The sequence below is a fragment of the Diceros bicornis genome, chromosome 2 (genome assembly GCF_020826845.1).
Source record: "Diceros bicornis minor isolate mBicDic1 chromosome 2, mDicBic1.mat.cur, whole genome shotgun sequence".
Taxonomy (NCBI): domain Eukaryota; kingdom Metazoa; phylum Chordata; class Mammalia; order Perissodactyla; family Rhinocerotidae; genus Diceros; species Diceros bicornis.
Genome location: NC_080741.1, coordinates 39,618,583 through 39,635,748, shown reverse-complemented (window position 1 = coordinate 39,635,748; position 17,166 = coordinate 39,618,583). Strand labels below are relative to the sequence as shown.

Below are 17,166 nucleotides of genomic sequence, written 5' to 3'. Positions count from 1 at the left end.
TCTCCTTGCGGCTTTCAGAACAATGCCCTCACAGAGCAAAATTTCAAGAAATATTTACGGATAGAATCAGTGCCAGGAAGCATGAGTGGACTATGATGAATGGACACCTTACTGACATTCAGAAAACTATGCTTCTTGCCCCTGAAACCAGTCTGCAGACATTACTAGAAACAAAACTATTTTAGACAGGAAAGCGTACTGGACATCCTTAAATTGTCTCTCTGATGTTCTTGCTGCTTCTTAGCATAAGCCAAAAATGTGGAGGCTAAAGTGTTCATTGCTGACCCTGTGTTTCTGAGGATGCCCCTGTGTCATGAGTTCAGCAGAGCTCAGAACCACGGGAGCAGCCATCTGCTGCTGATGCGGATAGGTTCCGGCTGTCTCTGGGGGCCTCCTCTCTGCTCTTGCCTCCCTTGGCTGGCTTTCCGTTTGCCCTTCCACCGATGCCAGCCTCAGACAAGCATGGGAGATGCATGCACTGGGAGTGGGATGAGGACATACTGGCTCTCATCAGAGGCGTGAGAAAGGCCCCTTCAGCATGCAGGTCAAAGTGGACAGCGGTCTCTCTGCTCTGGCTAGTGCTGTTTATGTTTTTCTTTTGGATTCCTGGGTGGTATCTAAAAAAGTCTCAACTTGTATGGGGGGTGGCTACAGGCTGCGAGCCAGCTCTATGCGGCATTGGGGGAACCAACTCATCGACAGCAATGGCCTTCGTCACTGTCCTGAGGAAGGAGATGCAACGTGGTACGTGGGCTTAGGGACACGGTTATCATTCTTGAATCTCTGTTCCCAACTTCAGATCCAGCCTGCTGGCCACTGTGAATGTGTGATTCAAGAGCTGTTCACATAGAGAGGGAGCAAGAGCAAATGTGAGCAAACAAGAAAGAATATGAAAATGAAAGAGGAGAGGCTGGCAGGACTGGTTTCTTGGAACTAAATGTATGTCATAATTTAACTCAGTGATTCTCAACCTCTCATGTGCATCAGAATCACCTGGAGGGTTTGTTAAAACCCAGATTGTTGGGCTCCATCCTCAGATTTTTTGATTCTGTAAGTCTGAGAGGAAAATACAAATTTGTCTTTCTAACAAGTTCCTAGGTAACGTTCCCAGAGACATTGAGAACCACTGATTTAACTCATCGCCAGCTTTAGGCCCTTCTTAGAAGTCTAAGGAGTTTCCCTGAGGAGAGTGTTCATTCATTCATTCACCACATATTTAGTGAGAATCTACAATGGCCTGGCACAGTGTAAATCAGTGGTTCTCAAACTTGGGAGGGTATCAGAATCACCTGGAGAACTAATAAAGTGCACAGAGGCCTAGGCTTGTTGAAGTAGGACACGGCCTTGGCCTTTATACTTCTACGAAGCTCTTCAGTGGATTCCGATAGCCATCAAAGTTTAAGAATGACTAGTATAAAGTAATGGAAATAAAAAGAAGTGGACAAAATGTCCTTGCATTTAAGCAGCTTAGTCTAGATGAGGAAGGGACTGGAGAAGAGAAAAATAAAACAAAAAAGTGAAAATTACCAAGCAATACGCAAATCACTATGATTAATAAATTGGTTGCTATGGGTGCCCAGGGAGGAGGCACCCAACCCAAACCAGGAAGAGAGCTGTTGTCTGCATAGAGGCAGAGAGAAGCTGTGGGCAAGGCCCAGCAACTGGATTGGGCACGGCTATCCAGAGAGCAGCAAACTGTGCTTGGAGCTGAGGGTGTGAGCAAAGAAGTGTTGTGTGGATCCCTGAGGGTTCTGAGAATCCCTTCAAGAATCCCTTGTTAATTCTTCCTCATTCTTCTAGCATTTCTTGAGGGCCCACTATGTGCCAGGCTTGGTGTAATGAGACGGATAAGGAATGGGGCCCTGATGTATAGTCTCTCAGTATCTAGTTCAGGAAAGAGATGCAAAAGCAGATAATTACAATGCAATTATCTATATCCTTTAAGAAAGGAATTTTTGAAGGCTCATGGGAGGAGCAACTCACCATGTTTAGGGGAGTCTAAGAACTCTTCATAGTTTGTGTGAAAACCAACCTTGGTCTCAAAGAAATTCAACTGGGGGAACAGCATGTTCTATGGTATGGAGATGTCAAAGAGCTCGGCAAGTTCAGGGGATGGTGGGTCTTTCAGGTAGGGACAGGCCTTATATGCCATGCTAAAGAGTTTGGGCAAGTCAATAGAGTGTTTTAATTAGGAAAATTGCACAAGGCCTTTCTTTAAAAGATGATAAATCTGGAGGTATTGCTAAGAGCAGACTGAAAAGGAAGCAGGAAGCACAGTTATTCCTTTATAATGATTTGGGTGAGAGATGATAAGGTTCAAACCTCCAGCATTGGTGATAGAGAGGAAGGGCCTTTTGAAACACATGTCTGAGTTCTGAATTATGGGACCTAATCACCAATCGAGCATGAGTTTAGTTTGGACATGCTGATTTTGAGATATCAGTAGGACTGGGCTGGCACTTGTGCAAGAGCTTAGGACTAGAAATATCTAAGGGAGTCATTAGCTTAGAGACAGTGGTTGGACAAGAGGAATGTGAAGAAGATAACTGGAAAGAGCATGTAGAACAAGAAGATCAAGCCAAAGCAGACCACTGGGAACACCCCAACTTAAGGAATGACTAGAGGACACATCAGGAAAGACAGGCTGAGCAGAAGAACAGAGTGGAGCCCTTGACTGAGTCAGGGGTTTCCTACAGAGCCTGAGAATGGGCCCTGTTAAAGGGTGGCTCTGGGAAATGCTCTTCTCAGATAACGTATTTGCCTTTCTGATGGATTACACTCATTTCGTTTCATAATAATTCAAGTTCAAAGAAAATCCAGGTAAGGCCTAGATGCTTAATGAAAATAAAACAGCAACAATGTCTATGTATTGAGTGCCAATTATGCCAGGCCCTGTGCTAGAAACTCTACTTCTACTATTGTTATTATCCAATCCATGCAGCCAGAACATATTTGCATATAATATAAATCCTATCCATATGCACTTTGTATGTTATCATCACATTTGACACCATTTCTAGGCTTCTTTCAGTAAATTAATTGACATTATCATTGGGACTGCCAATTTGATTTATAGCCTCCCTAAGAAGATCATCAGGATCAAGTATCTTAAAATTTCACAAATTATGCCCTCACTGCTTTGAGGCAATGCTTACTGAAGCTAAACATTTTCCATCTTTATTATGAAATCCTTCAGCATTCATATGATATAGTTATTATAATACCCTTAACACAAATATGTTCTGTTCTTCTTAATAAAAATAGGATAAGACATATAAAAGTGTATTTTAAAAAAAATGCCAAATAATGCCACCACCATCAGCTTTCTTCTCTATTGGTTTTGTCTTTGGGAATAAGTTGTGAATTCTAAGGGTAAGGAGCCATGTCTTCTACTTCTTTTGTGTCCTCTACAATGCTAGCAAATCATAGGCACTTAATTCATGTTCGCTGAGTAAAAGAAAAAACTAATTGACATCAATTTTACGTATAACAAAGAAAAGGAGTAAAAATTATTTTTAGTTCTTCCCTTTAGAATCTAGTAGGAACCATGAAGAACAGGGTTTTCAGTGAGTTTAAAGATGGCCTCCAGGATAACCACGTGGTATTGGTCAGAGGACCTACATACCTACCTATTCACCTACCTGACCTACATACCTATCTATACACTACAATCTCAGTTATCTTGTGGGTTGACCCACACCCAATGAGAGAGCTGCTTCAACTCAGCCCCTGACAGCCCCTCCCAGTGGGTATGCCCTGCCCATCTCACACAATCCACCTTAATCACTTCATATTGAGAAGACCCAGTAGGGCAGATGATTTGAAGGTTCATCTGTGTCTTGCCCGAAAGTCCCCAGTCCAGCAGAGGCTGCAACAATGGAACCGATACCTGAATGCAAGCTAGTCTAATGGGAAATGTGAATTAGAAGGTCCTCATCTCTTTGCAGGAGAAATGGTGGCTTTCGGCATGAGCTGCAGAGTTGTGTGGCGTCTTGGGGCATTTATAGAAATTCTAGTTGGGACAACCAGGACAGGATGATGATAGTAGGTCACAGAGATCTATGGAACACTCATTTTAGATCGGCTAAAATATAGGAGAGGTGTTTGGGAGGGTGAGTGTCCCACAGAGAGAAGCCCCACAAAGTCACAGGTCAAGTGCCTCTGTGTGAAACCAAGGGATGTATCTTGTCTTAGAGAGAAAGGACTGATAAAATGTGAGAAGTGGCTGTGTTCTTGAACTGGGATGTAGCTGGAAGGAGAACCAGACACAACTGGGACTTCCCTGCTTCTACCCATTGTTTGGGTCAAACCTCTGTATGTGTTCACTGACATGTTATCTAATATTGGTGTGAGGGTGAGGGAGCAGGAGGATGTGGGAAGAGTCAAGGAGCAAAATGACAAAAGCATGGTCTCCGAAGAGAAAAGTCAAATGATCTCTGGGTGTTGGCAACAGAAAATTGGCCTTTAGTGCCCAAGGCACTTTAGGATTCCCTTTGGAGGTTGCCTGACTCCCTAAGGACCCGCCTTCATTTAGGTGGCACCTCTCACACTGCAGTGCCTGAGGCCTGCCCTGCCCAAGAGCACTGTGGGTGGACTGAGGGAGAAAGAGGACAATTACAGAGGTTCTGTGAGGCGAGTCGGAGCCACTGCCGGAGCTGCCCTTCTTTGTTCTCTGGGCCAGGGAGGTGCCGAAGCGGAGGGTCTCGTAGACAGGGTCCACCTTATTGCCACAGGCTGCAATAGAAGAGAAAGCTCATCTGAGATAAAGGTTTCCTCAACTCACTGTCAGGAACACAGCCAACCACCTGTCACATCTCCTGGGTTAACAGCAACCAAGAAGTGGGTCTGCTGAGCCTGAGAAAATGGGGCTTTTTGTGGTCAAGCTTTCCTCAGAGATGTGCTCCCCATGACATGTGCCCATTTATCAGGTCCCTCCACTGCACCCAGCACTCTCTGCTCCCAAAGACTTCCTGATTGTTTGGTTTTCCTCTTTTGTTTCCATCTCCAGGACTCCAATTTCAAGGTTCTTCCCGGAGACCAGCTTTCCTTCGTCTAGCGTGAGGCTCTGCTCACCAAGGTAAAAAGCCCAAGACACAAAGTTTGCAGTAGGAAGCAAGGGTTTTTGAAAGAATTTGACATTACCAGGCTTCATGAATTTCTAATTAAAAGCTTTCTAGTTCATAAGTTTCTAGTTTAAAACTTGCCCTCTCCTCCAAAAAAGGCAAAAAAATATGTAGAGATTTTCAGAGAGAGAGGAAAAATAGAACTGAAAGATACTGTTAAAGAATAAATTCAAGCCAGAAATATCTAAAAATATAAGACTTTTTTGGTCCTCATTAAAGCATAGCTGATATTCACTGAGTTCCTCCTAAGCAATGGTCTATAATTTATATTGACTTTTTACAACAATTATGAAAAGCAGCCATTGCTGTTCTCATTTTATAGGGTCTGACAGGTCGAGTAACTTTTCAGACACACAACTGGTCAATGGGGAAGGTGGGTGGGCTTTGAGCCGGGTCTGTGGGACGCCACACTCCATGCTCTTTTCACTCTCCCACACTGCTGATGGGGGGGTGGTAAATCAGCAGCCTTTGGGACTTGGGTGCTTTTTGAGCTTCATCAGGGAGAGGATGAAAATTCCTAGAGAATTTCGTCCACTCTGTGTTTCTCCTCCAGCAAAACAAACAAACAATCATAACCCCATCAGCCACCAAACAAATACACAAACACACCCCACTGGTTTTGAAGCCGTGGGAGAATAGCAGCCATGAATGCTGACATTGCTGCTCAAAACCCAGCTCAACCCATCAATGTTCCAACTCACCAATGGGCATAACTTCTTTAATGCATCCAAACTGTTCATGAATGAGCAAGGGGGAGCTGTAGTAACGCCGAAACCCTTTTGGCTGGAGAGAGAATGAGAAAGAGAAGGGCCTAATGTCACTGATGTCATGGAGAAAATCACAAAAGAGCTCTAAAAATGAAACTGGTTGGTTTCTCCAGGGGCACCTCCCTGACTCCCTTTAAAATGCTGACTTGGGGGCCGGCCCCGTGGCATAGCGCTTAAGTGCGTGCGCTCCGCTGCTGGCGGCCCGGGTTCAGATCCCCGGTGCGCACCAATGCACTGCTTGTCAGGCCATGCTGTGGCGGCGTCCCACATAAAGTGGAGGAAGATGGGCATGGATGTTAGCCCAGGGCCAGTCTTCCTCAGCAAAAAGAGGAGGATTGGCGTGGATGTTAGCTCAGGGCTGATCTTCCTCACACACACAAAAAATAAATAAAATGCTGACTTGTCCTATAATTTATCCCTGGGGGCGGGGAGGTACTGGTGCCAATAAACAAGCTACACTCCATCCAGAAAGCAAGTCCCCAGCCTTGCCCCTCCCTGTCCTTCTCCTCCTTCTGCAGCCCACTGTAGCCTCCCTTGTGTCCAGGCTCCTCATTATCTCCCAGGATACAAATGGACCAGCATGCATTTATTTCACTACAGTTTACTACTGTGGTTTATTAAAATCATAAAAGGCCTGGGCATGGGAAAGCAGACCTCAGAGGTAGGCCTTAAGGCCCTTCTATGTCTGATTAGCTCTACCCAGAATCATTTTCTTTGTGTTCTAGATGTCATTCTGTTTTTCTGACCTCTCCTCCATGGTCTTTGCCTTGACTTGGGGAATCGCCGTTGGAGGAGGAAGGGAACAAGTGAGGCATGGGTTTTAGAGAAGAGGACATTGCCATTCAGAGTAAGGAGATGAACTCTCTAAGAATCTTACCTTACCATATCACAGGGTTGGAAGGAAACTTAGTGGCCCAGCCCCCATTACCACTAAAGAATCCTCTCCAATGTTCTTGGCAAGTGGTATCCTCCTTTGAACACTGCCAGTGATGGGGGGTTGGAGGGTGGGAGGTGCTCTCACTAACCCTGGTGGCAGGCAGATCTTCAGTGACATTATCTCTGACTGATCCTAGATCTTTCCTCTGGAGCCACAGAGGACAATTAAATTTCTCTTCTGTGTGACAGGTCTTAAATTTTTTTAAAGACAGCTATCATGTCCTAAGTATCTCTAGGGTAGATATTCTTGGTCCCTTCTACAATTCTTTGGCCATCCTAGTTTCAACTATCCACAAAAGTGCTCTGGGCTGCTTTTTATCAATGTGTGGGACCAGTACTAAAGCCCACACTCCTGAGATGGTATGATCAGCCCAGAATGGGCTATCCAATCTCCCTTGGTTTGGCCACCATGATCTGTTAAAGTGGTAAAGATTTTTATTACTGTCTCCACTTTTGCGGGGGTGGTTAATCTCTATCCCATTCTGGACAGCTATTGAGCTGTCAGCCAATTAAGCACTAGGGTGACCAACCATCCTAGTTTGCGTGGAGCTGAGGGGGTTCCTGGGATGCTTGACTTTCACTCTTAAAACCTGGACAGTCTCAGGATGTGGGTCTTCCTGTACTAAAACTGAGAAAGTTCCAACCCAGGGCAAGTTGGTCACCCTATTTAAGGACACTGAGTCCTTTTCACATGTGGGGCATTCGTCTCTTAGGTTGACAAAGCTACTCCTCTGCTCTATCATTATGTCAACTAGGAAGCCAAGTTGGTCAGCCAGGGATTCGGGGGCTACTTTCCTGGTGCCCAGTTCTCAGGGCCCTGCAGGAAAGGAGTTTGGATGATCTCATCAGGCAGGCAAGTGCCCTGTGCAGGGAGTTCTGGGGCTCACTCCTGGCACAAGCCCTTACCAGCTTGCCCATGCACCGCTGGGATGCCAGGCCATCCATGCACTTGTGGTGGATGCTCATCTTACAGGCCTTGCAGCGCAGTCCATGCTTAGCGTTTGTTCCTGTCAGATATATGGTGAGCCTTGGTTAGGATACAACCAACCCTTTCCTGGTGACTAGTATGAAATCCCTGAAAAAGTTGTTATTCTCATAATCCAAGTAATTTTTTTCTGTGACTTTTGCATAAGCTTTCAAAATGGACAAAATATTATGGGAGACTCTTTTACCTTCTCCCACATTTTCTACCTAAGGTATCAGCTCTGGTTTACCCTCACCCTTTTCCAATTCATTACTCCAGAAAATCTCAGCCTCCTTCACTTTCATTGTTCTCTCAATTCAAGCTAGCAAATTCCACTTCCTTGCTCTGCATATAGATCACCCATTTCTGCTCTTCTATATGTCTTGCTGAGTAGGGCAAGTCCTGAAATTTTGCCCATTTTTACCTGAATTCCCATCACAGAGTCTGAGCTGTTGGACAAACTCAGGAAAATGACTGATAAAGGAGGAACAGCATGGTCTGTGTGGACGTGGGGCTGATGGTGCCCTAAAGTGAGGGAGAGAAGTCTCGATCAGACACGAGCCCCTGCCTGGGGGCAGAAGAAGAGGAAGTGGGCGGCAATGAAATCACTGCTGCAGTGAGTCATTTAGCTTCCTGGGACAAGGCGCCATAACAGGGTGAGAAGAAAGAAGGCAGAGGAGGGGAGGAGAGGCAGAGAGGCATCTTGGCAACTGCACTGCTGCACCAAGACCCAAGGAGGCAGCAGTGGAGAGGCACTGAGAGGACAAAGAAAAGGGTGGGGCGTGGGAGCTTCAGAAAGATGGAAGTCGTGTTGGACACCTGCATCCAATGTTTTAGAAAGTGTTTGGATGGAGGCTAGGAGAGGATGTTAATGTGGGATGTTTTCTGTCTCCATTTAAGCCAGAACAAGAGTATATGGCATAACAGATGTCATCTGCTCTGACATATGGAAGTGAGGTGGTAGGCTCCCAAGCAGGCCTCAAAAATGGGATTCCAAAATGGATTTTACAGTTCTTAGATGACCACGTATATCAAGTATATATTAGAAAAGAGGAAGAGAGGTGGGAGATTGGAGAGAAGATTTCTTTGTAGAGTTGCTGAGGTACGATTAGGTTCATCCTAACTCCTCTAACGTAATGAGAAGGATGGGGGTGTTTTCTTCTCTCTTCAGTCCTGTGGAGAGGGGCTTCAAGGAGACTATTTTAAAAGCTTTGCCTATGTCCCCTGGAGTCTGTGGGACACACGGCTGTGGCCATACCTATGCCTGGGAAAGTGTTAAGGTGAGAGATGTGGATGACGAGTGGTCCTGTCAGCTTACTGAGGAGAGACAGCCATGTAGGAAAGGCCTACACTTTAAAAACTTGTCAGGAAAAGGATACATGAGTACTTCCTGTGGATCAGATTTGGATCATGTGGAATGCTGCCCAAGAAGAGTGCTAGGAGAGGCAATGGGACTCCCTATACCTCAGTGGAGGTATAGGAATTAATATGTCCATATACCATGAGACATGAGGCCACAGGTATCCCGCTATAGATTACAGCTGACCATAGATGCAAAATGAGGATATCCTAAGATATATAAAACCCACCCTCTTCTCCACCATCGCCTCCTCATCCAAACCGCCATCATCCCTTGTCTAGACTAATTCCTAATTGAATTGCCTTTATCTGTTTTTGCCTTCCTCCACGTGTGCACAGTGACTAGAGTAATCTTCTACAAGTGTACTTGAGTCACCTCCTTCTCTTGCTTAACCATCTTCCAGTAGATTCTCTCTGTCTTTCTGATGTTATACAAAATTCTCACCATGGTGGTGAGGCTTTGTATGATTTGGTGTGAGCCCATTTCTATATTTATCTCAGGGCACCCCCTCTTGTTTGCTATGCTCTGCCACATGGCCTTCTTCAAGTTCCTTGAATGCACAAGCTCTTTAATTCCTCAGGGTCTTTATGCATGCTGCCCTATGTGCCTGGAATGCTGTTTCTATCACTCTTCACTTGGCTAGCTACTCCTCACCCTTCGGATCTCTTGTCATTTGTTCAATGAAGCTTTCCTGGAAACATTCCCTATCCTCATCTAAATTATCTTTTTCCTATTACTCTTTTTCACAGCATTCTGTTGTTGTCTTTCATAGCATTTATTACAATTTATATTTATTTAAGAGTTTGTTTTTGTCTGCTTTTCCCTCTCTGGACTATGAACTCAATGAGCCTAAAGACTGAGTCTGTTCATTTGTCACTGTATACCCAGCTCTGAGTATGATGTCCAATGAATTAGTATTAAATAAACTAATAAACAAATTCTTTCCTAATCACATATGTATTGAAATAGTGGTGACTACTTTAGATAATTAATTGAGGTTGATTCATTGATGGTGTAGAAATGGCATTCAAGAGCTGAAAGAGGACTTGACAATCATCCATCTGTATAGTTTTATTTTACAGATGAGAAGCCTGAGGGTCCAAGCAGTAGAATGATTTGCCCCAGATGAGAGGAGGGCCTGCCTAGTTTCACTCCTTCACTGGTTGACTCAAACATTTCCTCCTTTTATTTGGGTTGTTTAACCTACATGAAGATGCAGTTGGGGGTAATTAGATAATAAAATAAGGGAGTACAGAAACCTGACACTTACCTAGGAGAAGCAAGAGGCAAACTCTTGATTGGACAAGGACCTAGAAACCCTTCAGGAGGTATTACCTGAAAACTCCCTTCAGGAAGGCATCATTTACACAAAGCATGTCTGCTATTATAACCACAGAAAGTCAAAGTGACATATAAACACACCACGAATTACAGAGTATGTGTGCTTGTTCATAAATACCAGTTGGAAAGTCTCTTTTCCTTTTTGAGAATAACTATTTAGCTGAAAGGCTGCAATGCCTTCAAAAGAGCGGATTTAGAAAGCAATCACTTATTTTTTGTTTTCAAATTAGAGAATGCTGTTTGTGCCCTATGTGAGAATGTAAGTAAAAGCTTCAAAGAGGAAAGTTATTTCATTGTGTGCTGGACTCTGAAATAGCACCATTATATATTAAGGTATATTTTCCTTTAGACTTGAACACCATAATTTCATTTTTCCTTGTCTGCTCTAACACACTCCACTGTTTTGTATGAGTCAGACCACCAGTAATTATTTGGTTTTAGGTGTTCCAATTTCTACTGGGGAATAACAAGAGTGACCGAAGAAGAAAGCTTGTATTCTGTGGCTCAGAGAATAGTTCAAAGGAATAATTCACATCACAGCAGTGTTGTTAGTTCACTGTAGCAAGCTATGGGGAAGCTATGGTCTGACTTGTTCTATTACTAGTGACCAGCTTCACAAAGGCATCACTGAATGTGACCCTAATGCTTCAATAGAGTGGGAAAAACATGATTTTAAATTTGAATCTGTTTCATGCCGGCTCTTTAAACTTAAAAAAACTACTAACCTTCCTGGATCCTCAGCCGTCCTATCATCAAATGGGAATAGTACTAACTACTCCCAGGGTTGCTAATAGTAAAAGTGTTAAAATAGACGCAAAAGGGATTGCATGGGTTTAAATACTCGGAAACATAAAGACGTCACTGGACTTTGTGTAAACATGGTAGACCAGTCACATGAGTTTCCCACTTAATCCTACCAAAATCCTACCAAAATTATAGTCCAAGAATTAAAAAATGGTATAAACCCCAAATAACAAGGTTACTAGGAGAAGTGGCAAGAGTAGAAGAGTGTTCAACACATATTTGGAAGGTAGAAAGAAACTGAAGGTATGGTGAGGAATTTAGCAGAAGAGAGGAAGAATGGATTTCCCAAAAGCAACTTGGAAACTAGAAAGCCATGGAGCTTCAAAAATTGTGGAATTTAAAAATTCTGAGACAGAAAATAATTTCCAACCCAGAATTTTATACCTAGACAAATTACCAAAAAGTATGAAGGCAGAATAAATACATTTTCAGATCTTCAGGGATTCAAAATATTTACTTTCCACATACCCTTTCTTAGAACACTACTGAAGAGCTGCCTTAGAAAGATGAGGGAATAAATCAAAGAAGAGGAAAATATCAGATCCAGTGCACAACAGAAGAACTGACACAGAGAGGTAAATGATACGCCCATATGACACCTCTGAAATAGCCCTAGACAGGAACTGCAAGATGAAGTAAGGCAGGAGAATTGAGAAAAAATGGAAATTAAAAGTTTATCACTGCTTTTGAGATTTGGATATTATAACAGGTATGGCATTTGACAGATATGTGGGAGCATTTGAAAAAAACAATTATAGGTGCATGGAAAGTTAAGGAAATGAAAAAGGCAATTTATAATTTGAGGAAATATAAAACTTGTGTAAGGAAAGAAATGTAATTGTAGTATGATACTTGAATCAAAAGTTAGCAATAGCAAAACAGTGTACAAATTGACCATCTAGTTAACACAAAATTATAATAAAATTACTTGGAAAGATGAAAGCAAGGGAGCAAAGATTGCATATAACTCTTTTGGGAAGGAGAGAGCAAGGAAGAAGGGAACAAGCAGATGCTGGAGGTGCAAGAGCCGAATCCTCATCTTTTATAGCAGGAAGCTGATAAATGTTTTATTAATCAATAAATAGTAGGAGAAGCACAGCATTTATAAATATTGAAATAAATGTCAGAAGAAACAATTAAAGAGGATGAAAGTGGTTGCCTTTCTGAAGCAAGACAGTTTCCACTGTAGTATTTTCAGTACCATCAATACGATCTTTAAACTATTCTCATGTTGAACTGTGACAAAAAGTGAATACAAAATGAAGTTGCTGAAAACTGGGTCAAGTCAGCACCTTGAAATGATGTGGTCCTTGGTATGTGTAGATGTATGGAAAACATGGGGCCAGCTCATCACATAAGCCATCAGTTCTCCCCTGGGATTTGAACTTCTGGGATAAATCTAAGATAGCTTTATGAGTTACAGTTGAAAATTGTCAAGAATGTTAGTTATGATATTCAAATAGAGTTTGGAATGGATCAACGCAAGCCAATACAACACTGATTAACTGTCAGGCACTGGGATGTTTTATGAGCATGTGTCGTTTACCACTATGGATAAGTGAGTTGTCCATAGAAAACCCAGTTGAGGCTCTAATGAATAAAGAAGTCTATACATAGATGTGGGGAGAAAATATTGAAGGAATTTTTCTCAATGGAGGTGGCTGAATCAACTGCATTGGGTGACAGGCTCTTTTTATTTTATTTATTTTTTATTTTTTAATTTTTTTGTGAGGAAGATCAGTCCTGAGCTAACATCCATGCTAATCCTCCTCTTTTTGCTGAGGAAGACCGGCTCTGAGCTAACATCTATTGCCAATCCTCCTCCTTTTTTCTTTTTTTTTCCCCCCAAAGCCCCAGTAGATAGTTTTATGTCATAGTTGCACATCTTTCTAGTTGCTCTATGTGGGACACGGCCTCAGCAGGGCTGGACAAGCGGTGCATCGGTGCACGCCCAGGATCTGAACCCCGGGCCGCCAATAGCGGAGGGCGTGCACTTAACCGCTAAGCCACGGGGCCGGCCTAGGCTCTTTTTATTTTAAAATGAAATTGATTACATATATATCTGTAAAACAATTGGCCAGACTCATTTTGATAAGATTTTGTCATCGAGGCTTTGCTTAACCCTTAGTCAAATTTCATATATTATCAGAGTTAATGATAAAACAGGATAAAACAATGGTTTACAATTGAGATCACTTACCTACAAAAATAATATGGAGAATGAGTAAAAAATAAACTTGTATAAGAAAAGAAATGTAATCATAGTATGGTACTTATATCAGCAGTGGACAATGGTTATAATTGTTACTAATAATTAGTTTGCTTCCAGATTGTACAACTATAGAATTACTCCTGCAATTTATTTGATTAAAATTAATGTAAATTAGACAATAAAAAAGACTCTTTAAAATGATTTGGGAAAAACACTTTAAAAAAATCTAGAACTATATTATAAAAATATGAATATCAATAAATATTTCTTGGATTATATAAAATATCTGTAAATGATACAAAGGTAAACACAGGTAAGATAGTCCAAAGACTTTCCAGGTCCCTGTTCTTGTAGGTTTAGCTACTAGATTCCCCTCAACCTCTACCAGTAAAGGTTGTGGCTGGGAGAGGAGACCTGAAGGGATGCCTGCCTCAAGAGAGGCAGAGCCTAGAAAGGGCTAGAAGCCCATGTCACAGAAGGGTCTCAAAGCCAGAGAGATGAGAGCAAAAGCAGTGGGTAAGTTTTTGGTGCCTGGGCAGACCAGACGTATTTAAGGGCTAGGGACTACGTGAACAGTAGTGAAGATGGCAGAGTTAGTATTTTTAAACTAAGGGCTATAACAAAACCTCTACTGGATAATAAAAACAGGCATTCTAATGCAACTAGCATTATTCATGGACTACTTACCCTCGAATATACACTAACACAAGGAATGAAACAGAATTATGTGGGACTCAGTTAAGAAGCCCTCCATGATGGGACCCCTGCCTTCTTCCCTTGCTTCATTTTCCACATGTTCCACCTTGGTCTCCTTTGTTTTACCAGATCATTTGTGGTTCCTGGCAAAGGTGGCTGGATCAGGCCTCTTGAGGGTTGCTCATACTGCTTCTGCTGCCTTTCTTGTTCCGCTGCTAAATAGCTTCTCATCTTATATGGCCCATAAGTATTTTCCAAAGCTGCCTGCACACACACCCTCCCTCCTTCTACAACTACACGACCCACCACTCTGTTCTCTCATCATTCCCAGAGTACCTGTCACAACAGGCCCTTGATGTGGAACAGTGGTTTATTCGCCTCTGGAACCTCTATGCAGGAAAGTGCTTGGCACAAAGTACGTTACTGTCCATCAGGAATGATCAGCCTACCCAGGCCTGGGCCAGAGAAGTGCCCAGGCTAAAACAATGCTGGGGTTCCACCCCAATCATCCCTTGGAAAGAGCTAGATTTCTTTTTGTGGCTCCCCAACCCTTGAGGGCTTGTGTGAGCACCGGGTTCTAGCCTGCCTGCAGATCTCTACTGTATGGGCTCCCACCTGACTGGTCTTGCTTTTCATACCAGTCTTTTAATGTGACTGCATCCTGGTTTGCTGGCTCTCAGAACTGTCCAAGCTCCCGGGTGACCCTACATTCCAGGCCAGATACTGTTCCATCAGATGTCTGCTTGACCTAGGAAGTGGGCTGAAAGCTCATTCTAGGAATCACTCCCTCCATCTCTGTTACTGGCTTTTCATACCCTCCTCAAAGCAGTTGTTGACAACTATCTGGACCAGAATCAAGTTGGCCATGCCTCTTGACTTTTGTCATTTTGGTTGTGCATTCCTCCCAGCTACCACCTTACACTGGCCTCTCCTTCCTCCTTCTGATATGAGTTCCCATCATGCCAGATGACCTACTACAGCTTCTGTGAATGCTTTGTTACTCTGACAGAGAGACGCCTCAGATTGCCATTACTGCATTTACTTCACATATATAACTCAGAAGTGTCTGCCACTCTATACCCAAATACACTTGATTATAGGAGTATGTAAGCATAACAATTTAGCCGTGGTTTCATGTACTGGTGCAACGAAAAACCAACTGACTTCACACATATAAATGACGGCCCAAATGATCACATGTGGAATTTCAATTTCTGGGACAGGAATGCATAAATTCCATATCTTTAGTGCCATTATTAAAAACTTGTGGCTTAAAACTCTCAATAATCATAGAAAGATTGGGAGAAGTCAATGCTCCACAGTGTAATTAAAAATAATACATACATAACATGGGATGTATTCCCATTACTTTTATACATTGCTACTCTTTGACGCCAAGTAAAGATATGGAGACAATTTCTAAGATTCTGATCACATGAAGGCAGCTAAGCCAAATGGAGTCAGTGGGCATGATTCTATCCCTTCTCAGGTGGACAATGGGTGATTTGAAAGAAAAATAAATAAATGAGGAAACAATGAGTAGAACTAAGATTTAAGGAATTTGTCAGTGAATAAACACACACACACAGAGGCACACACACACATTTGAGATGAAAGAACATTGTACTAGAAATCAGAAACTTGATTTTTTCATCCTGATTCTGTAGGAAGGAAAGAAGGCATGTGGGAATTAAAAATGATTGAGCTCTTGTACATTGTGTTAGGCAATTTCCTGGATGTTTCTTCATTTTATTAATAAATGTTACCTGTTATATGCAAAACATGATTTTAACTAGGGGAGGCAGGGGTAACTGATAACTTCACTGGAAAAGAATGAACAGATGTTACGTTGGGTGAGTATGTAACTCAGTAGCTGTGGAGCTCTGTATTGGAAATTTTTCTCCCTGTCATTCCTACAGTACTGTGAGGTAAGGGTTTTTGTTCTCTTGTTTTTACAGATAGCGAACTGAGGCCCAGGGATATGCAGCTAGTGAAGAAGAGGCGGGACTAAGGTCCGGGTCTACACAACTTGGAAGCCCAGCTCTTCCCTTCTCCCCAATGCCTCCTGCCAGCCATCTGCACATCAGCAGACTTCTACCCCAATCTGGTCTGAATTTCTTACACTGAAATTGAAATTATAAGGGCATCTATGGCCCTCTCAGCTGTGACTGTCTCTGATAATGATAAAATAAAAATATGAGTATGTAACCAGGGTCAATGAGGATGCAGTTGGAGGAGAAGGAACAAGGAGTTTCTAGGCACCAAAAGTTTTCCCAAGAAGATTCTGGGGCTGCAACTGTTCCTGTCCTAACACCCTCTGTAGAAGAGGCATTCTGATCCCATTTGTGGTGGTTTACAAAGAGGCCCTCAGTTGACAAATGTGAATAGGAATTTTCAGGATGAGCCAGCCACTGTAGACACGTGTGTCTGTGTAATAGACACACTAAGAGAGCCCAGCGCAGGCCCTTGAAAACAGGCAGAAACAAACAGTGGGAAACAGAGAGTCCTTCCCATTGCAGACTTTATTGCCAAGTCCTCTAAGCTGGTGATTACTTACACAATTAATAATGCATTAGGAGTCAAGTCTGCAAATGCATTAGCCAATATAAGTGTACACTGCTGTTTCTAGTTTTATATGCACTTATTCGGGGACTTATTTTTTGTTTTGAAAATGACATTGATGTCATAAATGCCTTTAAGAAAAAGTGTTCTCCTATGGGTTGATTCTTTTAAAAAGAAGAGTGGAGCCAGGGTGGAGAAGTACAAATGTAAGGATACAAAAGTACAAAAGCAGGACAGCTGTTTTACAACCTAATAAAACTTCTATGCGTTTATTATGCAAATTATTATATTTGTATATTCATATCTGGATATGTATGTTTGTATATGCATATTTAATATACAAAGACATCATGGCGGGGAGGAAAAAGTTGGGCCTAAGGCATTAAAAGGTTAGATATTAG

At 42.5% G+C, this 17,166-nt stretch overlaps 1 protein-coding gene across 2 annotated transcripts in view; it reads right to left on the bottom strand.

The window, feature by feature from the left end:
* The window catches only part of STAC (SH3 and cysteine rich domain), a 148,593-nt gene that overhangs the window by 44,422 nt on the left and 87,005 nt on the right, over positions 1 to 17,166 (bottom strand). For both annotated transcript variants that reach the window (XM_058554781.1, XM_058554790.1), the window contains exons 3-5: positions 7,733 to 7,833; positions 5,825 to 5,906; positions 4,619 to 4,734 (exon numbers count right to left, since the gene is read on the bottom strand). In XM_058554781.1, the coding sequence (XP_058410764.1) occupies positions 4,619 to 4,734; positions 5,825 to 5,906; positions 7,733 to 7,833 (299 nt within the window). The remainder of the gene's footprint in view (positions 1 to 4,618; positions 4,735 to 5,824; positions 5,907 to 7,732; positions 7,834 to 17,166) is intronic.